General features: G+C 40.9%; 1 protein-coding gene across 2 annotated transcripts in view; it reads left to right on the forward strand.

Annotated features, from left to right (window-relative positions):
• The first annotated feature begins 3,705 nt into the window (after window positions 1-3,705).
• Window positions 3,706-26,856, forward strand: part of ZNF385D (zinc finger protein 385D) — a 308,181-nt gene continuing 285,030 nt past the window's right edge. For both annotated transcript variants that reach the window (XM_066584866.1, XM_066584867.1), the window contains exon 1: window positions 3,706-3,917. In XM_066584866.1, coding sequence (XP_066440963.1) covers window positions 3,896-3,917 — 22 coding nt within the window. In that variant the 5' untranslated portion in view covers window positions 3,706-3,895. The remainder of the gene's footprint in view (window positions 3,918-26,856) is intronic.

The following is a 26,856-nucleotide window of genomic DNA, read 5'->3' on the forward strand; positions in this document are numbered from 1 at the left end:
ACTGCCAGTGGCCATATTTACCTATACACTTCTACAAAAATATACAAAGGCAGGTACAAACGCCACTTCCCAGCAAAGTGCAGAGGCAGATTGCTATATGGAGGTGCATTACACAAGTGCAAGATACTCATATGCTTACCACATATAGAGGAAGGAGGGGATGGAGAGTGGACCACATATTGGGGGGAGTGGCTGCTTAGTGATGATGTGGAATCTGCAATCTTTCTGCAATGTTAATTGAGGAAGGGCCACAAATCGGATGGCTTCCATTGACTTTATTTATTCATCTACATCGCTGTATGAGGGCTTGTTTTTTGCAATGGTTCTATTTAAAGTACCATATAATGTACTGAAAAACTTTAAAAAAATTCTAAGTAGAGTAAAATAAAAAAAAAGACATTTCGCCATCTTTTAGTGTGTCTTGTTTCTACGGCGCACAAACGGCAACAAAAACGACATGATAGCTTTATTCTATGGGTCGGTATGATTACTACGATACCTAACTTGTATAGTTTTTTTTTTACTATACTACTCTTTTTTTTTCAAAGACATTAAATATTTTCAATTATTTTCTGCGGTCATCTTGTGCGCGCGATAACTTTTTTATTTTTCCGTTGACGTAGTTGAGCAAGGTCTCATTTTTTGCATAATGTCCTGCAGTTTCTAATAGTACCAATATGGAATACATATGACTTTTTGATCGCTTTTTATTGCGTTTTTTCAGGGAGACAGGGTAACTAAAAAAGTGCATTTCTGGGGTTCTTTCTTTTTTTTTCAGACGACGTTCACCGTGCGGGAAAAATAATGCACAACTTCGATAGTTCAGACTTTTACAGACGCGGCGATACCAAATACATATTTTTAATTTATTATTTAGATTTTTTAATAATAGATATGGCAAAAGGGCGGTGATTTAAACTTTTACAACTTTTTTTTTTTTTCAATTAAAAAAAACTTTATTGATTTTTTTCTTTACATTACTTTGAAGTCCCCCTGGGGGACTTTAACATGCGATACTTTGATCACTCCTGCAGTATGACGTAATGCTATAGCATTACGTCATACTGCTTTTTGACAGGCAGTCTATCAAGCCACCCCACGGGGATGGCTTGATAGGCAGTCTGTTAAGGCAGCCCTGGGGCCTTTCATTAGGCCCCCGGCTGCCATGACACCTGCACGGCTCCCCCAATCTCACCGCGGGGGGGGGGGGGGGCGTGCGGGACCGCCAAACATCGTTCGGGGGATTTAAATGCCGCTGTCAGAATTGACAGTGGCATTGAAATGGTTAATAGCCGCGATCGGCTGCACAGCCACTCGCGGCTATTGCCCGCGGGTGTCAGCTGTTATAAACAGCTGACGCCCACACTGTATGAAAAGAGGTTGCCACGCAACCTCTCTTTATACATACCCTGACGCTCCATGATGTACCGGTACGTCATTGGTCATGAAGGGGTTAATCTACCTCTGTCACTGATTCTCCAAATGTGTGCATAGAAATGGATTTTTTAAACTGGGCAACCCTTTTAAGTTTTGCTGTACACTAAATGTTAAGGCCCACATGAACGGGTTGGATTCTGCATGCGGATTTCTGCAGTGGAAGACCTGCAATCATTCATGGAAAGTAACTGCAGATGGTTGCAGAAGATCATGGATGCGAACATTTTTCCTCGCGGATGTATGTGTATGTACAACATATTGTCCGCGAGGAAGAAAGATCTCTTACTCTTCACCAGCCGGCATTCCGGCTTCTCTATCTATTTTCCTATGAAGTAGCGAGCGTTTCTACTGCTCATACACAATGTTAAATGCGAATGGGTCATGTAATACTCGCCTCCATTGACTTTTGTAATGGAACTATCTTTTGGGCTGGAATACGTTGCAGCTGCATTGGCTCCTATGGGAACCCATGACAGCGTCCGGAGGTGGGAGAGAGTTTAGCAGCGTGGCTGCTAAACTTCCTCCCTCTGCTCTCCTACCCCCGTGCAGGCTCACCTCTGCTCTCCTTCCCGCTGGCTCTTTGCAATGGAAGGGGGCGGGGCAGAGCTAGGCTCCACCCCTCCCCTTGTCCGCAGCCAGCAATGGGAAGAGGTTAAATGGGGGCGGTGCTTAGCTCCACCCCATCCCACCACCTCCCATTGCAAAGAACGAGCGGGGAGAAGAGCAGAGGTGAGCCTGCGAGGGGGAGGGAGGGGAAAGGGGTGACGGCATGGTGACCTCGGCATATATGTGCCAGGGCCCATGCAGTGTGCACGGGTGCACAAACGGTAGATTTGTGCGCTGGTTCAGGAGCTTTAACACCCCAGATGGTAGCATATATCGGCTGACCTTGAAAACAGTGGCCGATATACGCTCGTGGGAAAGAGCTCTTAGGGCTTAAAATTCATGGGTGCATACGCTAATACGCTTGCGGTTAGGGAGCATATTAGTGCATAAACTGCTTTTTTTTTAAATTATTCAAACTGCGCACTATTGTGTGCAAGGTTAAAAAAAACAAAAAACAGGAAGATAGGTCCTACCCTATCTTTCTTGCACATAATATTAACGTGCGAGAATCCTGCTAGTGAAAACGAAACCACTGAAATCAATGGTTTCAGTTTTTGCCGTTTTCCGGTTGATTTTCACTGCCACAAAATGGCACAAGATCACGCCAGTGTGTTAAAGCCCTTAGAAAATTTTAACCAACCCACCCAATCAACATTCAGGATCTAGTTGCCTTCAGGGCTTCCACAGATGAGCGTGTGGGAAAATACGCTGCAAAAGAGCATAATTGAGCATGAGCAAGGTTTTTCTTCTTGTGACTCCCTCTCCGTGAAACAGAATGGCTTTTTAAAGCCAAATTAGGGTCAGCTGTCTTTTTTTCGCTGATTTTTCATACCCTGCCATAGATTTCTATGACGACTTTCTGCGTAACATGGAGAAAAATAGGGCAACTGGCTCAGTTTTGTCACGTTTTATGGTCACGAAAACCTGCGCAAACACGTTCGTCTGTTTAAGCCCTTATGCTCATTTACAGACATTTCCACAACTTCATATTCTAGGCAATTTTCTGCATCAAAATAGATAAGTAACAGTGCAGGAGAAAACAAATACACTGCTCTAACCTTATGTTAAAGATAACCAATCAATAAATCACTAAGCCATGCATCACTCTATATTAACTGTTATTTCAATTGCTTCTATTGTGCAATGTTCCTATCAGCTAATTGCATTATTTATCTTATCAACTTTCCCTTGAATACATTTTCCCAGCTGATCAGCAGTAACAGCGCTGGCATTGTCTGGAGAAACGGAAAAATAATAATGCTGGCAAATGAGAACCAGGTTGATAAGGCATGTGTATATATATATATATATATATATATATATATATATATATATATATATATATATATATTAAAATATTTATATTTAAATGTGTGTGCATATATATACACATGTATAAATATTTCAATATATATATATTTTATATATGTAAATATATATATATATATATATATATATATATATATATATATATATATATATATACATGCCAAGATATTATCACACCTCTAAGGAACACAGCATGTGAAGTCAAAGTGAGGAGAATCCATGTGTAGTACTCTTAGAACTGATGTCACATGCAAGGCAAGGACATCACAAGGAGGAGTCAGATTACTGTAAGAATGGGCAGTGCAGTGTGCAGGCAGAGTAAGTGCTAGATGAGACAGGGGATTGGAACAGGGATAAGACTGTGCAGCACAGCACTCATCCTAAACACAAGAAGCACTCATCATCACTGTTGCAGTGCTGGGTTCATTTCCACCTATTGAAGAATGAGATCTCCCTGCTTCACATGACAGGCTTGTTGTGCTGGAGTTAATGCAGAATACACAGCAGCAGGGCTGTGATTGGAATGAGAAACATTATGTATTTTGGTAAGTGCCTTATCCTCGTTGTGATTTAACTTGTTCATGCAAAGCAGCTGTTTTGACATATGCATAATATATTCTCTATGCCCAGCACAGTTCTATTGCTTATCTCTCTTCCTCTGTATCTCCTAAACATGCATCGATCTGCAGTGATTCCACTTCGCACTCCCAAAGACTGTCTCAATGAACTTGGGCTGGATGTTGTTTAACCATAACTTGGAAACAAAGTTGTCACAGTTCAGTGTGCCATTTGTTAATTGCCTTATGTTGCCTATGTTGTGCTGCAGAGGAATTGAGTTCCTTCAAGGAATTGGTTACAAGAACAGTCATAAAACACATTACTTGTTATAATAAATCCACAGAGAGCTCACTGCTTTTTTATATAATCTGCTTGGAAGGAGTTTGGTTTCGTGTTAGTTCTGAAATGGCTTAGCAGAGTGATAATGTACCTGCTTGCAGACAACATGCTGTAATTTTCTGCTGCCAGTTATGAGCTGTATTCTAGCACTATATTACCCAAGACACTGCACTGTAGGATGTCATTTTATAATACACTGCTCACATACAAGGGATCCAAAATAGGTTCTGGTTAGCAATATGTTTCAAGTGTCTTTAATCCTTGAATGGAATCATATTTTTAATTTGTTTCCCTAAAATACTGACCTTTCATGCAACTTTCATGCTGAAAATATTTATTTTCTATGAAAAACAGAACTTCATTCTATGAAGCATGGTCATGTTTTCACTCAGTAAGCAACATATGGTGAACAGTGATGGATTTGTGCAGAGAGAAAGTGAACCAAAAGAAAAAAAAAGAGTTACTTGGAACAGTTACTGATTCATTGCATTTTAATATAATTAACCTAGATAAAGTCAATGCAAAACTTTTTTTTATACTGCCTTTTGACCTTTGATGTAACACGCAGTATATAAAAAGAGTGGAGCTGTGTATCAATAGTAAGTATTCTTTATGTTATACATAGATATCACATAAAGAACACTATTGATACACAGTATAATATAATATTTGTGGAAATGCTTATAACACATGAACTTGATACATGCAACACTGGAGCAAAGCTTGTAGTAGCGAGTTAGTGTTATTATACAAAACATATTTTGTGTCAGTACCTGGTATACAGAGGTGATACATAAACCACAATATCTCATCATTTCTATTCTACTCTTTTTTTGTATAATCCGGTAGGCTGTCAAGATTTAACATGACATATTATCTAATATGTTGGTCAATGTGAAGCATATTGCATATTTTTATACATTTGTTGGACTTTATTGCATATTTAAATTAATATTTTACCCCTTAGTTTAACAGTGCATTGATGCAGTATGATATAACTTTTAGGTATGTCATATATATGGATAGATATACTGTATATAGGGCATAGCTAAAAGTAAGCATTCACTTTGAAAAGCTGGCATGAGTGGATTGTAGCACACAGTGTCATACTTAACAATGCTATTATATACCAGATATACCAGGCACTTTGAGCTTGTAAATTATCTAATTCAACAGCTTTCGCAATAGGCACAGAGTATATACCGCCGAGAGGAATAATCAATTGCATCTTCTCTAAGAAAACATGATTTTCCTATATTGTACTTTCTGCAGTATGTTTCAGAAATGCCATGTGGTTTATAAGTGAGCGTCTATAAGATTTAATTCCTGTGTATAATGACTAGATCTGCAGCCAGGTGTTACTTAAGAATGAGAGAACAACAGTAAAAGGGGGAGGATGATGGTTTCTATTGAAAACAATAGCAGCGGAAGGTATATAAAATGACTCTGGAATATGTTTATGATGGAGTTTTGCTAATGGCATTGTAGAATATGAGTCACTGAAGGGCAAATGAAGGGTGGATTGAAATATTCACACCCTGCTGTTTGAGCCCATTGCATAAAGAGATCCATCATGAAGTATATATCTTCTAATTGTCAGATTTCACACTCTTCACTAGCATCCTAGAGCAATTGTTTTAGAATGCTGTCAAGAACTATTGCACAAATTCTATACGACATGTATATACCAGAATGGACGGTATATTTTGTAATTAACTAATAGTATGAGAGACTTTGCCCAAGTCATATAAAGAAAATGCTGAACGGCATACATTGTAGCAATTCTGTTACCATCGGTTCCTTCAATTCTGTACCTTTACACAGGACAGATCAATATTGCTTTATACAATAGCCAGGCATTGATAAAGTATAGTTTTAGATGAAAGTGAATAAATTAAGCATTTTTGGAGTATTTGGTATAATTCCTATGCAATTGGAGTGTAGAGTGAACACAACCCTGCTAAAAAGTGTTAATACAAGCTATAGTAATCCTATGACATTTGTATGACTCACGCAGTATATTTACCCATTAAGAGTCCAGAATACCATTTCTTATACTGTAGTACTTTGAGTCACTGTCATTTCTACAGTTCCCATAAAGAAAAACTACAAAAGAAACAAGTTGGTGTAAAGATTCTTAATAGACCAGTAAAACCAGCTTATGTTTTGCTGTCACAAGTATTATAGTAGACATAAAGTAGAATGCCACTTTTCACATTGTAGATTGTTCTTCTCAAAGTAATGGAACCACTTTGACAATTCACATTTATGGTTTCATAGTGCACTGATTTATGGACTAGAAGTGTTGTACCTCTAAAAGCCAAGGTTTAAGTTAGGACACTTTATTATAGTTGTCAGATAGTGATGGACTCTGGATTCAAACATGTAACTAGATCTGTGTATTTTTGGGGTTGTTTTTCTTTCACCTGGGAGATATTCCCAACATTATGAGACATATTTGTTTCCTCATCCAGAAAATGTGGAGAATTTCTGTTCGAATCACAGATGGGAGATGTTTCTTATAGCATTAATGATATATTTGTTACTGGAGGCCACAGGGAACTGTTGATAAATAGAAGATCTTAAGTTTGCAAAACTCCATTGTCTGAAATTTCCACTGATTTGCTAAGATAAATAGCCCATTTTCTTAGAAAAATGAATACAAGGAAGTTTTCTCATTTAATTAACTTTTTATGGTTTTAGTGAAAAAAGTACAAACTGGCAGGATTCAGATATTGCATAATAAATAAGACGTGTCAGATAACAGTATCTAATATGTTTGCTGCATCAATATTGTTTGTATCAATACATTTACTTATAATAGTCCACAAGACTTCTGTTTTTCTTCCATGAACAACAGTAGTATTACGTACTTGTCCACGATTACAGGATAGAGTTTTTTTTGTTTTTTTTTCGAGAAACCATGCCACTCTTTTCTATAGGCTCTGGCTGGTATTGTATTCCAGCCCCATTCACTTGAATGCAGATACAATGCAATACCAAAAACAGCGTAGTAAAGTACATTGTGACTTTCTTTCTAATTCTGGACAACCCCTTTAAATGCATGCAATGAAAGAGTTTTCCAAGTTTTAGGATGGCTATGGTATCAGTAAAGTCATCAGGTTTTTGCAGGTCTAGTCATTGGCTGCCCTAGTCATTTTTATTATATTTTAATATATTATCAGCCTCTTTTGTAATAAACTACTATTACAAATCTCTGTGCTGCTACCTTCCATATAAAGCTGTCTGTATTAGAATGCTCCCTCACTCAAGCACTCCTCACTCTAAGTAATCTTGGAGTGCCGCCTCTTGATCTTCTTTGTCTGCTTCTGTATGTAACTGGCATTGTCAGCCTGTTGTACTGTATATAATCTTCAAACTGCATGCAAGCCGTCAGCAAACCATTCCACAGATAAGACCTAGTGTTCATGCAATGCCTAAATTGTCATTTATTTCAGCATCAAGAGTTTTAAAGGGTTTTCTCCCACTGTAAACATTTATCACAGGATAATGCTATAGATATCTGATAAGTGTGGATCCCTGATTCAGCAGGTAACTGCTAATGCCTGCAGTGCTCTCTCTTCAAGTCTATGGGAGTTATAGCAACAATTGAGCAAGCTGTTCCTACACCTCCCATAGATTTGAAATCAGAGAATCATGGACATATGTGGACACCAACGCATTCATTCTCTGCTTGGATGTGGCTTCTGGTACATCTTCACCTGGCAGATCGCGAGTTAGAGAACTCTAGTTCTTCCGATTGGTTCATGTCCAAGGGATGGGACACCCACTGCACAAACATTGATGGTGTGTGGTATGAATATGCTGAAAATGTAATTGGTGGAAAAATCCCTTTAAACTCTGTGTTTAGACACCTATGTCGCTGAAACTTTCTCCATGGTCAGCTAATCAACATTCTAACGCAGTCTAGTAAAATGTGTATATCTGATACTAGAGTCTAATAATCATTCCTTAAAGGGAACTAGTCACCAGCTATGAGCACCATAATCTAAGTTATGGTGCTCATAGGGCAGGTTCCCAGGAGTCCAGGGAGGTATTTTTTTATACATACCCTGTAAATCGTTCCCATGCTGTCACCCCCAAAGGTCAGCGCGCTGACCGTGCATCGGACTCAAAGCTTCACACTGTGCGTACACACTCCCATTGACCTCTAGATTATGGTGCTCATGGCTGGTGACAGGTTCTCTTTAAAATGTCGGAGCCTGTTTACCTAAACCAGCATTTCATATGCCAGTCTAAATAAATTTTGCTTCCAGCTAATTCCAACAAATGTATTAAGAAGCACAAGCTGCTTAATATATTAGTCACATCTGGCAGCACTTCCATACACCAGATGGAAACCTACACCAGCTCTGACCTGGCATAGCATTCTGCTATAATCTATGCCATTTTCTGGCATACATTATGGTAATTTGGAAGGGTATCATTTCTCTTTAAGGAGATCACCTAGAAGGTGAGTGAGGAGCCTTATAAGGCCATCTATGCTCCTCTGGGAAGTATGCAAATAAGTAAGATGTAACAATAACCCTGCAGCACCACTTATTAGTAGACAGCATTCCTGCAAGCCAATGTTAAACTTTTTATACAAGTCTTATACCAATGACCGAGAATTGAAAAGTAAGCCAGAATCCGTACACAGACAGCTGTTTCGGGGTGTTTACCCTTATCTGCATGCAGTAAGTTTCTGGCTTAGATAGTGAGAGGCCCATGATGTAGGTTGGGAAGGGTATTGTTTCTCCTTAAGGAGAGCACCTGGAGGATATGAGGAGACTTATAAGGCCATCCATGCTCCTTTGGGAAATATGCAAATAAGGAAAATGGAACAGCACCTCTGCGGCACCACCTATTGAAAGGCAGCATTCCTGCAAGCCAATGTTAGACTCTCTATACAAGTCTTACAACAGTGACTGGGGATTGAAAACTGTGATGGGCTCCCTAAAGCTAGGACCACCCACTTTTTGAAATAATTGCGGGGCTTGGGGTAAACTAGCAAAAAGTCCCAATTATGGTGCGTGCACTATAGGTTTGATATTTGTAGTCCTGAAATCCAGCATACTGGGCATAGTACATATTTATCGCATCATGTCTAAATGCAGAGTTTGACCTGCATGTTTTAATGAAAATGAGAAATGATCCCAAATGAGAAAGTTGCCCACTTGTATGAAAGGTATGATAGATGTTACAGTGAGTATAATGGCCTTTTCCTATTAAGAATAAGGATTTTATAGTGACTTTTAAGAAAATGGCAAATTAATTTTTATAGGACTTTTTTTTTTACTTTTCTTTCTTTGTCTCTGGCCAAAGTGAAATGGCTCTTCACTGCTTCTAACATTTGGCAAGCACAATAGGATTGCAGCAGCTGTAAGGAAGTTGAAGAATTTGGAATTTTTATTTTATCTTTTTACAAGCTTATCATATTCTCATGTGCAGACATTATAATATAAACAAAATGAAGACATATCTACATTTTTCTACTTTACTTGGTGTTCTAAAGGAGGTAAAATGTGGTTATTGAGTGTGAAGACTCAATTAAAGGGAACCTGGCATGTTAAACATGCAGTCAGATCTGCCAGGAGCATAATACAGAGCAGGAGGAGCTGAGCAGATTGATACATAGTTTGTGGAAAAAGCATTCAGTATAACTTGTAAATTCTTGATTGAAGTCCCTGCTCTTTCTATGCTTAGGAGTCCAGTGGGCGGTCCTATCAGTGATTGATAGCTGTCTTTGTATGCACAATCATACTGGGAAGGCTGACAATCAGTGAATAGGACCACCTAGTTAATTCCTAAGCATAAAATGAGCAGAGTTATAGATATTACAGTGTTTCCCCCCAAATAAGACCCTGTCTTATATTAATTTTTGCCCCAAAAGAGGCTTATTTTCAGTGGATGCCTTAATATACTTACCTGGCAGGATCGGTCTACGTCCCTCCTGCTGCTCGCAGGAGCTCTGGCAGGCTTCCTGCAGTCCTCAGCCTCCCACAGAAGATTGCTTTCTGGTAACGGGATTCATAAACACCGCCTCCAGGAACCGATGGTTCTGGTTAGTTTCTAGTGCTGCTCAGCCATTCAATGCAGCACTTGATGAACCAATGCGATGGCTGTGATTGGTTCATCCAGTGCTGTGTTGATTGGCTGAGCAACACTCGAGAACCAATCACAGCCATCGCGTTGTGGAAGCAGGAGTTATTAATTATCTGAGCCACAGCATTTATTGGCCAATTTATGAATCGCACCTCTTGAACGCGATGGCTGTGATCTGTTCTCAACCAATCAATGCCCACTGGATGTACCAATCACAGCCTTTGCATTGGTTTATCGAGTGCTGCATTGATTGGCTAAGCAGCACTTGAGAACCAGTCAGAGACACTGCTTCCTGGAGGCGGGATTTATGAATCCCGTAACCAGGAAGAGATCTTCTGTGGGCAGCCAAGGACTGCAGGAAGCCTGCCGGACCTCACAAGAGCCGCGGGAGAGACCTGGACCGAGCCTGCTAGGTAATGTATTGCTTTTTTCTTTATGTAATGCAGCTAGGGCTAATTTTCAGGGTAGGGCCTATATTTTAAGCCTCCCCAAAAATCCCTATTTTCATGGCTGGTCTTATTTTTGGGAAAGCAGGGTACTAATTCTAAATCTTTTCTCGTAGAATTAAATACTAATCTGCTTAAATCCTCTTGTTCTGTAATATAATGCCAATAGATTTTAATGCATTTTCAGCATAACAGGTTCTCTTTAAAGGGGAACCAGAAACCTTTCCTGCTAGACCATTACTACTATTCAATACCTGTCTTTGTTTTATAGTTTATGGATCAAGTCTTTTAATTTGGAAATACCCGAGCAACTAAGGGACTATGGAATCTGGGGAAGTCCTGGGTGTATTTTAATGTTGTTGTCTAGTTTGGTAAGATTGACTGCAGTTTAAAGCGAAGACGTTTGGGGATAATTGCATTGTAAAGAATGGTGTATGACTGTCATATTCATCCAACTCATCACCATTTTTGGACACTTATGAAGTGGATGTAGCTTGCAAGTTTTATTCTGCGCTGCTTATATACCATAGGAAGCCATCCCTTTTTCACGCAGAACGACTTGGCATAACTCAGTAGCTGTGCCATGAGAGTCAAACAGCATGTGCTACGTGGATGAATTTTCATGCATCAACATACAGAATCATTATGGGCTCTGTGCATAAATAAAGCTCTTCATTTCTGTGTGGATGTGGATAATTAAACACACCCTCTGCTTGCAGTCATGATCCACATCATCGAAGCTTGCTAGTTGAATTTCACAAAAAACAAATTTCGAGAACATTGAGTGCTCAGCAGAGATAAGAAAATCTCTAAAAATTGTGTTTGTTGTTTCTCCAAAAGTCAAATCAATCATTTTCACTGAGAAACCTGTATTTTTACTGCATCGAACACAACCTTGGCATTTTGTGCCAATTGACATGGTAATATCTACCTTCAATAATCTTTCCTGCTTTTATTGTTTTTCTCAATGTTTAGCTACCTGCTTAATATTAGAAACAAGCAGGCAGCATGTAACAGCATGTAGTGGGCAAGAAAGATGGCTCCCTTCCCTAAGGACCCCTGACAACGTTTCTGCTGCCTGTCCCTCTATTACATTATAGAGAATGGTCTTCTAGGGCTTATATTTATGCACTTAGCATATTAGATTGACTTATATGAAACTATATAGCGATTGCTTTCACCATGATTTGCACAACCCCGACCTAATTACAGTACTCACATAAAACATGAAATATACAATTGTTGGAAGGTTGTTATATACTTTTATTGCAGACTTGGTGGCACACACATCAGAGAGGTTGAGTGAGGGGGTCATGTGTGGTGCAGAGTGTCAAGGCAGCACAAATGCAGTCCTAAGCTCTCTCTCATGACCTGAAGGTTGCAAATTCAAGCCCTGCATGGTACAGGTAGCCGGCTCATCCTTCTGAGGTCGGTGAAATCAGTACCCAGCTTGGTGGGGGGTAATAAATAAATTACCTGAAAACGCTACAGAATAACTTGTCACAAATAACAAGATTTATTTTATATATATATATATATATATATATATATATATATATATTTATATATATATATATATAATTCCATTATGTATTGCATCTAATTGATATAATACAAATACAATACATAATACCTTCACTAGCATCCTCATTGCTCCTTTTTACTCAATGTGCCACTTCCACACTGGGTCTTACTATCAAATAGAGTTGAGCGAACATACTCTGCCGAGCTCAATGCTCGTTTGAGTATTAGCGTACTTGATGGTGCTCGTTACTCGGACGAGCATCAAGCCGTGTTTGACCCCGCCCCCGTTGTTGGCTCCTCCCCACTGTGACGTCCCTGTTGTGGCCCCTCCCTGCTGTGGCGCAACGCGCGTCATTGGCAAATTTTTTGTCTGGCAGGCAGGGGGGAGAGAGAGAGAGAGAGAGAGAGAGAGAGAGAGACGAACCTAGGAAAAAAAAAAAGCTCGGCATCTGGCGTCCCACGTACAAATATGCTCAAGTCTGCCATTGTAGTCAATGGGGTTCATTACTCAAGTAGAGCTCTCGAATTTTACGAAAAGCTAGACTTGAATAACGCGGACTCGAGCATTTAGGTGCTCGCTCATCTCTACTATCCAACAGTGGCAGTACATAGTATACAGTATGTTGGTATACACAGCGTCTTGATGCTGGTTAGCATCAGTGGTTAGTATGAAGGCAGTGGTGCGCAGTGCAGAAAGGTCTGGTCTGACTTATTAAGAGGATCTGATCTTGGGTCTGATTTGTTAATGGGATCTGCTCTAGGGTCTGAATTGACTTTAGGGCCTGATCTTGGGTTTGAAATAATTGTGGGGTACGATCTAGGACCTGAATTAACAGTATTTAAGGATCTGATCTGAATTAAGGGGTTATTCCTATCTCAGAAAATAATGCCAGAAATGAGAATATATATCTGTAGGTGGCAACCAAAAAGTGGCCACTATTATGGAAACCACCGAACTGGCTATGCTACACTGTTTCCTCAACTCCCTTAGAAGCGGCACAGGGAGTTATGCTGTTTTCATAACTTCTGAGCTAACGAAACAGTATAGTGAGCTGTGCTATTCTGCTTATGTAACTCACATTAATTTCTACTCTATGGTAGGAGAGGGGTGGGGCCAAAGTGGGCAAATCCCTTTAATTCTGCAGTTTCGTGTGTAATCTGAATTTAGTCAAGGGACTGGTCTGGATTGATTTTGGAGTCTATCTTAGTTTATAGATTTGAGCTAAGGTCTAAATTCATTTGGGGGTCTGATCTTGGGTTTGAAGACTCCACTGTTCCATCCTACGTTTTCTACTTATGTGTCTGATACTGTGTGTGATACTGTATCATTGTTTATGTGTCTTCTTCCCTTCCCATATTTTATTCCTGGGAGGAGCACATCACAGCAGAGGAGAAGCCCAAAAGGAGTTATCATGGGGGCTTGCAGCATTCTGCACTTGTGTCTCTCCGTCCTAGGCTGTACATCCTATTAGAAGCAGAGGTGGATGGACCACTGGAAATGTACTAACATCTAGGAGGGTGACAGCAGCAGGCAGCTTAGGAAAAAAACCCTTTCCCCAAGTAAAATTAATGGTTGTTACCCAAACAATTGCTTTAGGTTGACTACCCACTAGCGTTTTTTTTTTCCACTGCGAATTCGCTGCGTTTTTTTTCCAATTGTCAATGGGACTTCCTAATGTTAAAAATGCAACGCGACACAACGCAATTTTGCACTTTTAACATTAGAAAGTCCCACTGACAATTGGAAAAAAAACGCAGCGAATTTGTAGCGGAAAAAAAAAGCTAGTGGGTAGTCACCCTTGTAGTAGAGGGGAGAAAACAAGAGTTTCAATACTGTAATGAGGAGCATATTTATTTCATATAACTGCTGTTCTCTTCAGATTTTACCGTTTTCAAAGAATTTCCTTGTAACAATTGCTGTTTTGCAAATGATTGATATTCCTGCTATTACTTTTTGGCGATATTCCAGGTAAATTTCAACCAACATCTTGTAACCTCTCCTAGATGTTTGATTGCCTTGTAAGACATTCCACTAACATTAAAATTAAATTCATTCCACAGAAGCTCAATGTGGCTGGGATATAATATGATGATTGTATCAACTAGTGCACCAAAGACAACACTTTGAAAATGTTTCTTCACCAAAGGTTTTAGCAATTTTTCTGACCATTTGGTCTCATTCAAACGAGCGTGTTATCGCACGCACAAAACTGCAAGTCCATGGACATGCCAAAACACTCGAAAATGCAATGGGCTGCCGGCAACCCCTGCAGTGATTTTCGGGGAAGGGCCCTTCTCTGAAAATCATCCCTAGCATGTGAAAATGCTATATTTAAAAAAAAAATTTATGCAAGCTAGAGATGATTTTCAGGGAAGGGCTTATATTTAAAGCCCTTCCTCGAAAAATCACTGCAGTGGTTGCCTGCATCCCATTGCTTTGAATGGGGCCATCAGCAGCAGTGACAGCCCCATTGAAAGCTGTGGCAGGGTAGAAGAATAGCAAGTAAATCCAGCAGCACTCCTACTCGTATCCCTCTACAGGGAGAGGTAAACAGTCATGCACAGCCACAGTCTGTGAATCATGGACATCCAATTCCCAATGTAAATCAACTGCAGATAAATTAGTGGCAGCATCAAAGGTGTATAGCCAAAAGTAAAAGAGATTGTATTGCTCTGTGTTAAAAAAGGCAACATTTTGACCAAAAGGTCTTTATCAAGCCTGTGGCAGGGTATTCTTTACTCCCCACTGGGAGTGCCATCGTTACTGAACACTGTGACAGTGCTGTCACAGTGTTCAGTGACAAGGGGACTTCCCGCGGGGATTATTTACACACACCACGGACCTATGCGGTGCAGGGTTGTCCTATCTTTTGCAAGTACGCGCGTTTGCATGCCTATAAAACACAGACATGTGAACACATCATTGGGAACCAATGGTTCTAATAGAAATGCGGTTTTGTGCGCACCTATGTACACACATAAACATGCTTATCTCAGTGAGCCCTTAGGGACATTTTCACAAAAATAATTTTGAACTGGGACAGTCAATTCCGACTCCCATTAAAATCAATGGGAGTAAATATCTGTTTCACTCATTTGCCCTCCAGAAAGTCCCCAGTGCAGTCTAAGCCCTCCAAATTGCAGGAAAGTGCGGCAACACATTTGGGGAACAGTGTGCTTCTCTCAAAAATTGGTAAAAATAGTGTACAGTTGTATAGGGGTCACTTGTAGCACAGGGGTGTAACTGAAAACAAAAGAAGGCCCACATATATCCTGGGTCAAAAATATTTTGCCAAATAAGACAGCAGGTGTGCTGCTTGTTTGAAAAGTGATGTCATTAATTTAACAATGAGAAATTCTGCCATAAGCACGGGTCTGCTACCACAAACAGCAGTAGAGATGCCAAAAATGTGGTTATGTAAGTGAGCAGATGTGCAGCTTGTTTTGAAAACAATGTCTTAAATTTTAAAAGGAGGAATTCTGCTAGGTAACGAAAACACTCAAGCACAGGCCTGCTCCAAGGAACAGATGTAGAGCTACCAAAAACTGCACTACGAAAGACAGGGGGTGCGGTGCTTGTTCTAAAAGCAATGTCATAAAGTTTACAAATGACAAATTCTACCAGGCAAACAGAACAGCCAAGCACAGACCTTCTCCAAGGAAAAAATGCAGAGCTACAGCTGTTTCTTGTGCTTTTCAAAAATTTCATTTTGGGAAAAGGAGGGAACATGGCAGAAGCAGGAGAAGGAGAGCATAAGCAGTTCCACCACCACTAGCAGCAATAGAACCTTAAGATCAGAGTGTGCTTTTTGTAAAAACATCAGAGCTGTAGTGTTAGGTTGTGCGGCTGGGGCCTCTGGTTCTACAAGTTTCCATGAGCACACCTTCACAGCTTAGGGTTAATTGAGCTGGGTGTAGTATTCACCAGTCAATCCCCCTGGTCTGCTGCACATAAATACCAGCTACTCTTGCCAGAGAATGCGGGTCATTTTTTCATGTTTATTATGCATTCTGTGTTAATCCCACTCTGAGCCTGGTTTTAAGCATGTCTAGACTGTAGTGTGTCTCTCACTTTCCCTGAGAATGGTCTGGAAACCTGTAGTCCTAGTCTGCATCTTATGCAGACCCCCTCTTACCTTCCCTTTGACAGGTGCGGCATCTAGACATCTGATGTCTTATGTGTGTATCTGATGAGTGATGCCTGACACTGTTCCCTGTATGTCAGTATGCTGTCTGACTCTTCCCCCTTGGTGTGCGGACACTTGCTCTGAGTGTGGTTTTTGTGTTGGGTTTCTCTGTCACCCTAGGGTTTTGTGTTTATGCAGGATGTGTGGTGCGTGTCTGTGCATGTGGTCGGACATGTGCGTGAACAGTGTTATGTTCATTGGATCTGTGCAGGTGCCAGACAAGGTGTATGAAGAGTCCTGTTCTATCTTGCGTGTAAATCGCTGGGGTGTTGGTGTGCACAGCGACATCTTCAGTGTCTGCATAGGTTTACAGATGTCAGGTGTGAACAGTCCTGTTTGTTGAGTTAGTGTGAGCTGTGTCCTGTCCTGCTGTGGATTGTGTGCCATGCAGGGATAGGTAGGTCCCTAGGTTCCAGCACAGGGTCATCCTTATTAGGACAATTGCCCTGCTTGCAGGCAGGGTTTCACGTGGTGGTTGTCCTGTTAGAGTAGGGATATGTTATATCTGCCCGTGAGACCAGTGCGCAATCCTACCTTTGTGTTCAGTATGCAAGCTTAGACATCCAGAAGTCAAAGGGGCCAATGTCATGTCTAAGTACATCCATGCAGTAGCTGATGTAGTCTTAGATCATCATAGATAAGTGCTGCCTGTGGCTGTGAGTCATACACTGTGCTTTTGAAACAGGCTGAGACTAGCTAAAAAAATTATGCCACTCCTCTGTTAGACTTCCCCTACCACTGGTGGTGGTGGTGCTGTTCTGGTTGCTTCCTGCTAATTTGGCACGAACCGTAGAGCTGCAATCCATTGTGGATTTATCCCCTTGGCTATGGGGGAATGCTGTGTTCAAGTTGTTTAACAGTCTATCCTAATAGTGCCATATTTTGAGGCCCCTATTTACTGCTGCTGTGTGATTTGTTATTTTTTCCTTACGGCTGGAATCTAGGAGGTTTGCCACCCAAGAATGATCTGATATTTTGATGTGGGTTATGCGTTGATCCTTCTGGAAGCACTGCATCATAAAAGCACTCATATGTCCCAAAGTGCCTAAGGGTGATGGCCAGCATTCCTCACGGTCAGGTCTAAGAATGTTCTTTGGCTGGTCCTCCTACATATGTAGAATAGCTGGGCTTAAAGTGATGGGTGGAAGGAACATTACATACCCTCCTTCCCTGCCTCTGGTCCTACATAATCTCTCTCCTCTTCCTCCTCTTTTACCTAGTGGAGGTGGGGGTGGCAGATCAACTTCTGCTCTCCGTTTCCCACTCCTGACTCTGAAAGCTGCAGCCTGATCATCAATTGCGGAGGAGTGGCCTGAAGTAGATGTGCTACTGCTCCTACATAAAACTGCCTGTCTATACTTAGATGCTACTTCATGAACAGGAAGGGAGCAGTAGAAGAGGGAGAAGGATGAGGCTGACACTTTGCCCTCTGGCCCAGGTGGGCTCTTCAAGGCAGTGGGTGGTGGGAGTTCATATGATTGTTCATACACTTTGTGTTGAGGTTGCTTAGGTTCTTGCGGCATTTCAAATACTTACTGCAGATTTTACAGATGACCACTCTTCTGTCATCGCATGTAGTTTCAAAGAATGTCCAGGCTCCACAAATCCTGTGAGTAGAATCAGCTGTAAGCCTGATATTGCTGTTGATGTGACTAGTAGTACCTGAGCATGGTGGCACTGTCCTTTTCTTTTTCTGCAACATCCTACTTGCTGTCTTGGTAGGATGCTGCCCCACAAAGTCCGCCTCTTGCTCCTCCCCCTGCAACCTGCTATAATGACTCTACCTGCCTTTCCATGTTAGATCAAGTACTTCATCCACTTCCACCTCCTCTTCCTCTACATCAACGTTCTCCTCCTGAATGGAATCTATGTTACAGAGAGCACTAGGAGCTGACATGTCCATTTCCACCTCCCCCTGTGGGGATCTGACTGCACACACTGTCCCACCCTCATCTTTCTCTTCAGAGGAAAAAAATGGTTGGGCATCAGTGCATTCAATGTCTTGGTGTTGTCCTTTTGGTTGCTTGGACTGCCCCAGTGACATCCATGATGCTGAATGATCAAACAGGTTCTCAGACTGCTTTGGAGGGTGCAAGGCATTTGGCATGGAGTGAAAAAGAGGGGGATGCATATGGCAGACTGGTGCAGCTTTACTGCTGTGCGCTTGCCACTGGGAGGAAGAGAAGCTGGTGGTAGTTGAGGTTTGCTGTGCCATCAACTCAGTGACATTTTCTGTGTGCAGTGGATGTAACGCACGGGCAAAATCAGTTCTAAGGAATGGTAGTGGACTTGCGTCGCCTTCTGTAGAACGTGGAGCTGTTGCTTGAAGTGCCAACTTGCCCCGTCCTCTACCACCTCCACCACCTACACATACCCTACCCCTTGCTTTCTTCATGTTTCTTTTTGATAATTAATTTTTAATTTTCTTTACTTTTTACTGTAGTTTTTTGCAACTTATCAGCTAACTTTGTAGTTCGCAGAAAACCACTGCTAGCTGCATATGGCCTGTAAATAATATGTAGTGGCTGGAGTGGCGACTTTGAATGACGTCTGAGGTTGTTGACATGCGCTGCCTGTTATTGCTCTTACCCTGTTTGCTTTTCTTTTTGTTTTATATTAACAAAAAAAGCGACACCGACTAAATAAGCCACAATACCAGGGAGGTACAATATGTGAGAATAGAATGCCACAGAGTATAGGTGGCATCTTTGTGAGCTTTCCCTATTCCGTGCAGCATAATTGAATTCCCCAAATCCCACTGCTAGCTGTGTAAGCTCTACAAATTTGTAAAGGCCGAACTGGTGATTTTGATTTTCATCTAAGGCCACAAACAGAGAACAACAATATTATCCGCACTAATGCACAATTTGTCTATCTGCATTGCTGCTATATACATTGACAGCAGCAGAAATATCCCCTCTCCCAATGTACATTTAAGCGGAATGCAGCTTCTTTCTCTGATCCCTCCAACAGATCCCCATCTAAGTTCTGTTGATATACAAGCTTTTACACCCAACTACAATATATCCTCTGTAGAATATCTGTCCCTAACAACAGACCACTTATATAGACATGTAAACATGAGACAGCTTGTCTTTCCTGAGCTGAATTGTAACGTGGCTACTAGTTTTGCTATGGCTTAATTATGTATGCCTAGGTCATGTGATGCAGGTGGCCAATGAAACTTCTGCCCATATGCAAGATGGAGGACACATTAGGTGACATCGGCAAAGCTCCCTGGCGGCTGATTGGCTGCATGCTGCAACAGGCATTATGGGAAACTCAATTTTTCCCGCAGTTTTCATAAAAAATCGTCTTGGACTAACCAAATTCGATTTTGCAAAAATCAGGACAATTGTATAGCCTGGCTGATCACGATGAGCAACACTAGTTTACACTATGTATCTAGTTTGCATTTGGAAGCCTTCTAAAAAAAATACATTGAAAAGATATACAAAACATGTGATATAAATTTGCATGATTATGAAAAAAAAATAAAGTGATTGACCTGCAGCTCAAAACAACAGCAGAAGGATCTATGCTGAGGCCTTAAACACACGGCTGTGCTCTCCTCATGTGCTGCGGCCGTGAAAAGCACAGCCGCAGAATATGCCGAAACGAAACTATTGATTTCAATGGTTTTGTTTTGACTAGCAAGAATCTCACACAATATTACTACGCGCGAGAGAAGATAAGTCTTGCCCTATCTTTCTCATATGTAGTTTTTATATGTACAGGAAAAGGTAGAGCAGGAACTATCTTTTTTTTCTTTTTACTTACGTGCAAAAGCGCAAAATTTGGACTCTAAAAAAAAAGGACTTTTGCCAGGTTCATACACAAAGATACTCTGTAGCAGCGAGCGTATTAGCGCAAGCCCTAAAACAAAGATTTCTTGGCATGTTATAAAAAAACCTGTGCCGTCCTTTTATATTTTAGGCATCTTATACCGGTAGCACAAACATGGTATAAAAGGATTCATGTGCTCATTAGGTTGCATTTACATGGATGATTTTCCCACACGATTTCTGTGCATTGCGAGGCGCGCACATATCACATGGGAAAAGAACCCATTGTTTTAACCCTTTGCAATCCAATTTTGGATTCAGAGTTTCCTAGGGGGCTTTCTCTTTCTCCCATTATACAATGGCGCCATCTGCTGCCTAGAGCCAGTACTGCAGTATGTGACATGCGAGGTCCCCAAACAACAGAGCAGCCAGTAATCTACAGTAAGAATACCCTGCCGGACGCCTTCCGACATCGGAGCCGTACAGCCTTCAATCAGAATGTCTTTAGACGTCAGACAGTGGATTGGAAAGGGTTAAAGGAGGGGCCGTTCAATGTGAGATTTTTCTCTCACAGCACTGCAAGAAGAAGAGATGCAAGAGAAAAATTGCAGCATGTCCTATTTTGGGGCGATATTGCCCATTGTTCTCTATGGAAGTTAGAGAAAATTGTATCATACTTGCATGTGAGTGTGATTTTTAATTTTTGTATTTTTTTTGTTCCTATAAGGAACAATGGGTGATTTTCATGCTAGAGAAAATCGTAAGGGCTGTAATGCGAGCAATACCGCCTATGTAAATGCACACAACCACGTTCATTTCAGCCTGTGGGCTTTTTCAGACAACCGTATTTGCACACGTTCTTTGCGTGCGCTAAAATTGCCAGCGCGATACACAGAAAATAGAACCTATTGATTTGAATGGGTTTGTTCGCATTACCATATTTCTCTCGTGCGCAAAAAAAATAGCTCCTGCTCTATATTTGTATGTATTTGCACACCAAGTGCCCCATGGAGGACTCCAGGAGTTGAGCAATCATGTACTCAATACCTGCGCAATTGCACAATACATGGCGTAATTCTGCAGGAAAAAAGAACACATCTGGACCTGATTAAGCTAGCTAGTCTTTGAAATCATAGATGTGAACTGGTTCTACGAACACAAAAACGTACAGTACTGTGCGCCGAAACAAATGCAAATCTATTTCATCAAACCTCGTTCACTGCGCAAATACTTGCACTAAAGCGTGCGCGGCAGCGCGTACAATCGTCTGAAAAAGCCCTACAATATATTTCACCAAACATAACTGCATTGTGAGCTGAATAGTTCTGCTACATTGTCTTCTAGAAGCTCATCGGGTAACTGATAACATAAATATATCTCTGTATGACATTGTGTGGCCCGGATAAGATGCACGGAGGTTAGATTTGATATCATTACATGGATCATGCATGCGGCTTTGACCTGTAATCCAGTAAATTAATGTAAATTAATATGTATTGTCCATTTTTATTTCTTTTGTTTATATCGGTGCCATTCCCTTGTTGCAGATGACATTGTTATTTGCTCTGTGCTATTTATAAAAAGCCACCAAAGCGAGAGACGCAAATTGTTTAATTGAAGCAGTTTTGTAACGAGGAGTGGGCTAAAATTCTTTGACAGCCGTGAGAAAGTAGTAGGTGTTTGTTTGTAATTAGAATGAAAAATATGTAATCATTGTACACCTGGGGAATATGTTCCCTCCAGACTCAGACTCCTATTTAGCTAAATCCATGAAAATTAGGAGGCATCAAAACGCTTATGCCTCTGACCAGAAAAGTGATATAATCATGTGAAAGTCTGACATCACAGAAAGCGGGTCCAAGGGGTCCAAGGAGAGAATGCCTGAATGCTGGACAACAGAGAAACAATATATATATATATATACCTGAGCCTGAACAAGAGCCATAAGTAGGTTCAAAAGCTCACTATAACATCATGTCCTCTTGTTAGTCATTAAAAGGTATGATATCTACAAGTAAACCTAAGGAATCTCTATTGACCTGTCACTTTGATGTGATTTCTCCACTTGGCTTGAACCTTGGTTCCTACTTTTGTTTTCACCCCTTGACACCACATCCTTTGATTCCATTTTACCCTGGATATCTTCTGTTATGTCCTCAACCAGGGGCGTAACCATAGAGGGTGCAGGGGATGCGGTTGCACCCGGGCCCAGGAGCCTTAGGGTGCCCATAAGGCCTCTCTTCTCCATATAGGGAGCCCAGTACTATGAAAAAAGCATTATAGTTGGGGGCCCTGTTACAAGTTTAGCATTGGAGCCCAGAAGCTTCAAGTTATGTCTCTGTGCAGCATGGTTTAGGTATGTGTACGGGTACAGATACAGATAGAGGGGGGGTGGCAGCTCCCCTTTTGCATCAGGGCCCCTGAGCCTTTAGTTACACCCCTGTCCTCAACCATAGCTATCACCAATTAGAAGCTAGACATCCTAGATGAAGACCAGGAACGCCTTAGATTGCATCTCCGTTTAGAACTAATATGACTGTGGCGGGGAAGGTTTACATTCCTCAGTTTACATCACCTAGGGTAGTGTCCAGCCTTGATTGCCAAAAGGGTTGACTCCATGAGATAACTCATTTAATTACCTTCCAGAGTGTTCCTGTAACTCAGTGTGAATATATTTTTATACTTTTTATATATTCTCAAATTGGCCGTTTCCACTGTAAGCACTCGACATGTACGGCCCTGTAACATAGTTAAATGGATTCCGTTTCTCATACTAGTGAAACTTTAAATATGTTTGGATAAGAATATTGGTTATTTTGCAGTAAAAGCAAAAAAGGCACGCATTTATTATTTTTCTATACTTTGCACCTTTGTACTTCCAAATCTCATGAGAAAACATTAGGAGTGAATCATTTAAAAGAACTGCCAAACCTTAAAGGGGTCTCTGAGTTATTCGAAGCTTCATTTATTTTTAAAAATATGCTAATTACCTATCGTTCTTGAAGTCTTGCATGCGTACTTTTTGGAAAAGTGCTGACAAAAATATAAGCCAGCAGATTCGTTAAAAGTCCTGATTTTGCTGTGTCTTTGTAAGACTGGATAACAAATTCATTCATGTACATTCCTTACTGTTTCTTCCCACCGCCAACGTGTTTGTGTTCCCTTTTTTATCTCTGCGCTGGTACATTTGGGTCAGCGACACCTCAGATGTTTTAAAAGCTAATAACTTTTCACTACAGGAGCCTATGAATGTGTTTAACTATGTGGACAGTGGTAGATGTGAGAAGGTTACGGATAAATGGAACATGCTGCCCCACAGATGTATTCCAGTATAACTGAGGTGGTAGACATCAGAATTGACTGCATCCAGTGTGATCTTTGAGAATTTAATTGGATTGCAGAAGCTTGTGATACAAATAAATTGTGTTGGATTAGGCAGGGCGTTAGATTTAGAAATGTGTTACATAGTATGTATTTACAATCCATGCTGTTTAGAGGAATGCAGAGTCAAAGTTTTTCCAATTATAGAATTATGAAAACAATATATATAACGCAATTTACAAAACAGACAGTGTTTTCTTAAGGGGTATATATACCCAAAATTAAAAAAATAGCAACTTTGCAAATAGTCTCTATTTAAAATACCTTATCATTTTAGGGCTCGGTCACACGGGCGTTTTTTGGTCCAATCTGCAGACGCGCTTGCGAGCTGCAGATATATAGACCCAATGCATCCCAATGGGAGCAGGCACATGTCCGTTTTTTATGCGGATGTGTGATAAATTATAGGACACAACGATTCGCAGAACGCACCTATCTGCGTTCTGCGATTCCTTGTCTTCTCTATATGCGCTCAATGGGGCCGGCGGCAGCAGCGCCGACCCCATTAAGAACATATACTAAAGATTGTTCTCCTCTGCCACAGCTGTGCCATAACTGTGGCAGAGAAGAACGATGTTCGCCCATTGAATTCAATGGAGCCGGCAATACAGCCGGTTCCATTGAAAGCAATGGGCTGCCGGCGAGTGCAGGATGAATTTTCGGGGAAGGGCTTAAAATATAAGCCCTTTCCTGAAAAGCATCCTGCAAATGTGTAAAAAAAAAAAAAGTATACTCACCTTTTTTCTGCAGCCGGAGTTCAGCCGCGTCCAGCCGGCAGTTCTCCTGAACTGCTCTCTGTAGTATTCAGCAGGCAGGGATTTAAAATCCCTGGCTGCTGAATGGGCTGCCTCTGATTGGTCACAGCCCTCAGCCAATCAGAGGCAGCTCTCACTCACCCATTCATGAATTCATGAATGGGTGAGTGAGTGCTGCCTCTGATCGGACCAAAAAACGCCCGTGTGACCGAGCCCTTAGGCCTTATGTTTACAGCTCTTATGCAGAACCATTCATATTTCCATGGTTATAGACTGCAAAGATAACTTGTGTACTCAGATCTTCTAGTCATACCCCTTAATTCTGTATCCTAACTTTTGCTAACATATAATTGGAAGGTTTCCAAAATGAAGGACATGTCAGAAAAAAAGATCAATCAGCATAAAACAATAGAGTAGACAGGTAGAAAGGAATTTTTATTTTTTTTCGGTATGTACTTTTAACTCTGGGTGTTGTTCTACAGAACACAACTCCCCACTAAAGTGTTTTATCTATCTGAAAGCCAAAAGCTACAGCAAGACTCTCCCTCTCATTATTGTAGAGCTATGTCTGGTATCCTAGAACTTCTGAAAGTTGCAGGAGAAAAGAGCAAATGTTCTGCTGGCTCTGCTTATAGATGTATAGTTTGTGGTTCTTTTAAAACTTTATTAGGTGCTAATTAACATTGCATTTTGGGGTTGGAACAACTCTTTCCTCAAAGAAAAGCACCAAAACACAAACATATTGTAAAAGAGTGTCGGAAAGAAAGTTGGGGAGGCAGTTCTTGAAATATGTAATATTCAATGGTTAGTCTATTCATATGGTGCATAATTGTGAATATGATTCATACACATACAATTGTCTGAGCCTTTGTAGATGTCTGTGTGTAAAATGTATTGTTTGTTATGTTTATTGGTGTTTCTACTTGGTGAAGAAGGTATTTGAAACCCAAAACACGTTATTTGACATCTAATAAACATTAAAGAGAACAATCTACTACACATCTTTAAAGCAATGCCGGCAGAACATTCCCGATTTTCTTTTGTAGCTTATAGACATCAAAAGGAAGAAAGCAGATAGAGGATGGTGTGAATGCAGGATCAGACTACCCAGAATAGTCTGTATTTCTTACATTTTTTTCCAGCCATTAATTGTTTGTATTTCCTTTTTTTTCCCTTTGTGCTGGTACAAGTGAGTCAGCAAGGCTATGTTCACCCAAGTTACCATATATACTGAAGTACTAGCCGATCCGAGTATAAGCCGAGTCAATAAGTTTTACCACAAAAAACTGGTAAAACGTATTGACTCGGGTATAAGCCTAGCTATACTTGAGTATATATTAGGTAAAAAAAATGCAATACTCACCTTCCAGCTGGCGTCTGTGTCCCCGGCATGATGGTCTCCCCGGCGGTGTGACAACCTGCTTGAGAATTCTCTCCGTTGTCATCTCCCTGCTTGGCTTTGAATTCCCCTGCTGACAGCACTGTGTAAGTAAGCGCTGTGATTCGATCGAGTGGCAGCCAATCACAGCCGGCTCTTGATAAATCAATCACAGCCATTCAGTGATGTCATTCACTAAATGGCTTTGAATGATCGAGCACTGGCTGTGATTGGCTGGCGCTTGATCCAATTACAACGCTTACTTACACAGCGATGATGGCGGGAGAATTCAAAGCCGAGCAGGAAGATGGCAGCGGGGAGAATTCTCAAGCAGCATGCCGCACCACCAGTGAGACCATCGTGTGGGGGACACAGACGCCAGCTGGGAGGTTAGTATTGCGTTTTGGGGTTTTTTTGTTCTTTTTTCTACCTCACTTGAGCATAAGCCGAGGGGGCTTTTTCAGCATAAAAAAATGTGCTCAAACACTCGCTCGGCTCATACTCAAGTATATACGGTATCTGTCAACTTTTCCTTGCTGTCAAAAATACTGGAACTTAGACGCCACCCCAACAAACCCTATTAAAGTCAATGAGGTCTTTTGGGGCTGGTCTGTATCCATCTGAAAATGGATTCAGCAAAGCTGTCATTTCTCCCCTATAAGTTGAAGCTGATAACACCGGTGTAAACACAGCCTGTAATATTTTGTTTTCTTTCTTCTGTCGGTTATTTCTGACTACTGTATTTACAAGTAGATTTCCAAGAAGAAAGAATGAATTTCTTCATTCTCTTTCTCTAGATGATTGCCACCCAAAATGAAAAAATGGTTATACTGTAAATTAGTAAAACAGCAGCCAGAAAAATCTGCTAATAATGCTTCATTTAATCACATCTTGACATTTTTTAGCATAGTCACATCAACAACATAGTTACCCCTGTAACTGGGGCTGCTATGACATCACATAGTTCTCATGTAACTGGGGCTGCTATGACATCACATATTGCTCATATAACTGGGGCTGCTATGA

Source organism: Eleutherodactylus coqui, chromosome 12 (genome assembly GCF_035609145.1).
Source record: "Eleutherodactylus coqui strain aEleCoq1 chromosome 12, aEleCoq1.hap1, whole genome shotgun sequence".
NCBI lineage: Eukaryota > Metazoa > Chordata > Amphibia > Anura > Eleutherodactylidae > Eleutherodactylus > Eleutherodactylus coqui.